The 4,080-nt window shown below is 51.2% G+C and overlaps 1 protein-coding gene across 1 annotated transcript in view; it reads left to right on the forward strand.

Annotated features, from left to right (window-relative positions):
• Positions 1–4,011, forward strand: part of VSIG4 (V-set and immunoglobulin domain containing 4) — a 6,135-nt gene extending 2,124 nt beyond the window's left edge. Inside the window, exons 2-5 of the mRNA XM_009996637.1 lie at positions 1,283–1,639; positions 2,748–3,023; positions 3,760–3,828; positions 4,004–4,011. Of these exons, the coding sequence (XP_009994939.1) occupies positions 1,283–1,639; positions 2,748–3,023; positions 3,760–3,828; positions 4,004–4,011 (710 nt within the window). The remainder of the gene's footprint in view (positions 1–1,282; positions 1,640–2,747; positions 3,024–3,759; positions 3,829–4,003) is intronic.
• Positions 4,012–4,080: the final 69 nt, after the last annotated feature.

A 4,080-nucleotide genomic window follows, 5' to 3' on the forward strand; every position in this document is an offset into this window, starting at 1 on the left:
GCAGGAAATATGAAATAGAGTAGAAGTAATTAATTTGTAAACTTTCCTCTTTTCCCCCTCCCTGATGACTCCTGGTCTGCCCACACCTCTTACAGTCACTGCTGAGATGCTGCTATTCTGAAAAAGAGGAAGGAAAGCCATCAGCAGCTGTCCTGAGTTCTTGGTGACAAAGTGAGTGACAAAAGGGAAGCATTCCTGAGTGACCCCCTGCTTTGGAGGGAGCAGGTCTGTTCTGCTTGAGGGGGAGAAGCTGCACCCTGAGAAGGATGGAGATGCTCGTGAGAGCAGCTTTGCTTATGAGTCCTCTTCTCCTCTGCCATGGTGAGTCCACAGACAGCTCTCCTGCTTGGGGCAGTTCCTTGCCAGGCACTGGTCTGTGTGTTTGTACGGGAGTGGTTCTCTTTTGGGAATAGAAATATGGGCAAAGCCAAGGTATTTGCATACTGCTGGTGCAAATCCAGTGGCTGTGAAGTGTAGCAGCACAGGAAAGCTCTGGGAACCTGCCCCACAGTCCAGTGATGCCAGGTAGATTGTGAGGGTTGTTTCAGGGAGCATTGCCAGCACCAAGCACTGAGGGCTGGTTAGTTCTTGTGTTCCTGGGAAAGGGAAGATCTGAAAACCAGGAGAAAAGGATAAAGGGGTGTCTATGGAAACACAGGTTCAGGCCTAAGAGTGACAAAGATTTACTGGGACAAAGGTGATGGACCTCATTTTTATAGGAAAATTTAAAGTTTTAGACTTCTTTGATTTGTTGTTTAAGTTGCTTAAATTCAACGTAGCCTGGAAAAGCAGTCTGCTTCAGAAGGACAAACAGGCAGTGGGGGAGAGAAAACCATACAACCTGTGGTCTGCTGTGAGCTTGTGGTTCTTCTCAGGAAAGCCCTGGGGGTGACATGGGTGGTGGGGCAGACACCAGCTGGGACAGGCAGTGGTGACAGCCATGCTTCAGACAAGCCCCTTCCCTCAACTCTCAATCACCCACCAATTCCAGTCCTGTGCTCTACCTGTTGTTCCCATGGGCAGCTGGTCACCAGGCAGGCAGGAGCACCTGCCTGGTGTCCCAGCCGTGTCCCAGCCATCTCCCTTCTGACCTCCACACAGCATGGGGAATTTTTGTTAGCCCATCCCTGAACAGACCATTTTTCAACACCCAGACCCACTGCCTGTGTTTTTCATCTGGTGAATTCCTCTTGCTGATGATCTCACCACAGCTTTGGCACCCAGGAGCTGCCTTCACCACAGCTGCTTCTGTTTTAATTTTCTTTGTCCACTCTTCCTGCAGCTTTTCTGAACCTGACTGGCTCAAACGAGATCAAAGCTGTATGGAAAGGATCTACCACCTTGCCATGTGTCTATGTACCTGTAGAGGACTTCGTGCAGGAAACACTCACCTGGACTGTGGTACATGACCAGAGCTCTGGCACCATCTTTCGGAGAGATGGCTCTGGTGACCATGTCCTTTTGGCAGAGTACAGGGACAGAGTCAGTGTCCTGAAGCACTCTCCAGGGAACGTGTCTCTCCACATCCTGAGCACGGAGATCTCTGACAGGGGAACCTACACTTGCCAGGTCACCTGGAGAGCCAACAACAACAGCCTGATAGTAAAAGAGATCAGTACCAAAGTGGAGGTTGTTAAAGGTAAACACAAGAAGGAAGCTGCTCAGGAGAGGAAGGTTTGGCTCAGGAAGGCTTTTAGGGATTGAATAGACCAAGTAGGCAGTGACCACCTGCTTCAAACTCTGGCAAGAAGTAGCAGTAGGTCAGAGAGAGGAATTCTGCCCATGATGCTGTGCTTGTGACTTGCAGCTGGGGAGGATTTGTGGCCTCTCACTTACCAATTTGTCCCTGTCTTGACCTGTACTTGATGGCTTGATGTTTCTGACAGACACAGTCCAGAGGGCAAGTCCCTGGGATATTGCATTGCTCCTCTTTGACCAAACGTCAGCAACAGGTGCCTGATCTCCACTTGCCTGGGAAGTGGTGGTTGGGGAAGGAATGGATAAGGCCTCACCCCACAGAGCAGGACTAGTGTAGGGAGTGGCACAGCTGGTGCAGGTACAGCTAGACCTGTGCAGAGGTGAGGAGAGGGTGCTGCCCCTCATCCTCCCAGGAGAGCCCTGAAAACCAAGCATCAGCAATAGTGTGGCCAGCTGGAGTAGGGCAGTGATTGTCCCCCTCACCCCACTGCTGAGACTGCACCTCGAGCACTGTGTTCAGTTCTGGGCCCCTCACTACAAGAAGGACATTGAGGGGCCAGAGCGTGTCCAGAGACACAGAGACCTGTGAGGAGAGGCTGAGGGAACTGGGCTTGTTTAGTTGAAGAGGAGGAGGCTGAGGGGAGACCTCATTGCTCTCTACAGCTACCTGAAAGGAGGTGGTTGGGAGGTGGGTGTTGGCCTCTGTGAGTAACAACATGACTAGAGGAAACTCAGGTTGCCCCAGGGGAGGTTTAGAATGGATATTAGGAAGAGTTTCTTTACTGGAATGGGCTGCTCACGGAAGTGGTGGAGTCACTATCCCTGGAGGGATTCCAGAAATGTGTAGATGTGGGACTTCAGGACATGCTCTGGTGGGCATGGGGGAGGTGTGAGTGGTGTGTTGTTGTTTGGTTGGTGGTTTGGTGGGGAGGTTGTTTTGTTTTTTCTTCTGGGTGAATGGTCGGATCTTAGAGGTCCCTTCCAACCCTGACAATTCTGTGAAGAACTGGGGTGAGGGGGCCCTTCCCCAGCACAGCTTTGTCTTCCAGTTGCAGTGACCAAGCCCATCATCAGGCCGGGCGAGCTGGGGCTGGTGGTGCCCGCGGGAGCCAGGACCAGCCTGACCTGCGTGGCCAGCGGGTCCCCACCGATCCGCTACCGCTGGTTCCGGGGCAGCCCGGGGGGGACAGCCCAGCCCCTGGGCAGCCAGGCTGAGCTGGCCTGGGCCCGCCTGCTGCCCTCGGACGCCGGCACCTACTTCTGCCAGGCAGAGAACAGGGTCGGGGCGGCGCAGCACAGCGACACCGTCCAGCTGCTGGTCACAGGTGAGTCCCCGCAGCTGGGTGGAGCCCTTCTGTCATGGGGCAGAACCTTGAGCCTGCTCCCCTTCCCTGAAAGAGGAGAACTCAAAATGCTTTCACCCTCTGAAGCCGCCCTCATCCCTGGCACTGCCCCTTGGACTTGCCATCCTCTTTTATTCCCTGTATTTACTCCCATTCCTCCTCTCCAGAGGAGCTGCACCTGCCTGATGCAAAACTGGTTTGGGGTTTAAACACATTTATTCCTCTTCTGCCTTTTTGAAATTCTCTCTGGTTTTAAAATGCTGCCTGTTGTCAGGGTTAGCCAAGGCAGCAGGGCTTCATTTGGGCTGTGAGGAACATATGAGCTGTAATTCAGTAGCTGACAAAATCCAACTGGCCCCTGTTCCCAATGACTGGCCGCGCATTGAATGGCATTGTTGCTTGTTTTCTGGTCTTGAATGAAGCTGCTGAAGTGGGAGGCAGAACTGGTCTCTAGTGGCAGATGAAAGAGATGGAAAAGCTGCTTCAGACCTGTCTGTAAACAGTAAACCCTACCATGGACAGTTGTTTTGAGGAACAGCTTGTTTTTGTGGGATGTGGGAATTCAGACCTGGGCTACACTAGGTCGGTCAGTTTCTGGAAACTTCATATTTTTGGGTTATGTTTCACGTGAAGCTATGGTGCCCCACCAGTCCCACAGTAGGCTGTGGGAGTCAGCATCACGGACTAGAATGTTGACAATTGTTGACCATTCTTGCAGAAAAGAACCAAACAGACCTGGTGTTTGAAGGTACCTCTTGGACTCCAGAGGGCTCCACCACTATCACAGGTGTGTCTGTCTGTAGACATACATATATATATTGTATATATAATTTGTTTATATATAGTGTGTATATACATTGTATATAGTTTCTATCTAATGTGTTTATATAGTACTGTATGTTCTCTATATATATTCTTGCGTCTCTGTAATTCTCACTTCAAGAGTTTTCCTGTCTTCACAGCCTCGTAAAGGTGATGGAGACATTCTCTTCCAGTCCTACAGCTACAATCCCACATCTCCAGCTGTTAAAATGAGGAC

The sequence above is a fragment of the Chaetura pelagica genome, unplaced genomic scaffold (assembly GCF_000747805.2).
Source record: "Chaetura pelagica isolate M959 unplaced genomic scaffold, ChaPel_1.0 scaffold103, whole genome shotgun sequence".
Classification (NCBI taxonomy): Eukaryota; Metazoa; Chordata; class Aves; order Apodiformes; family Apodidae; genus Chaetura; species Chaetura pelagica.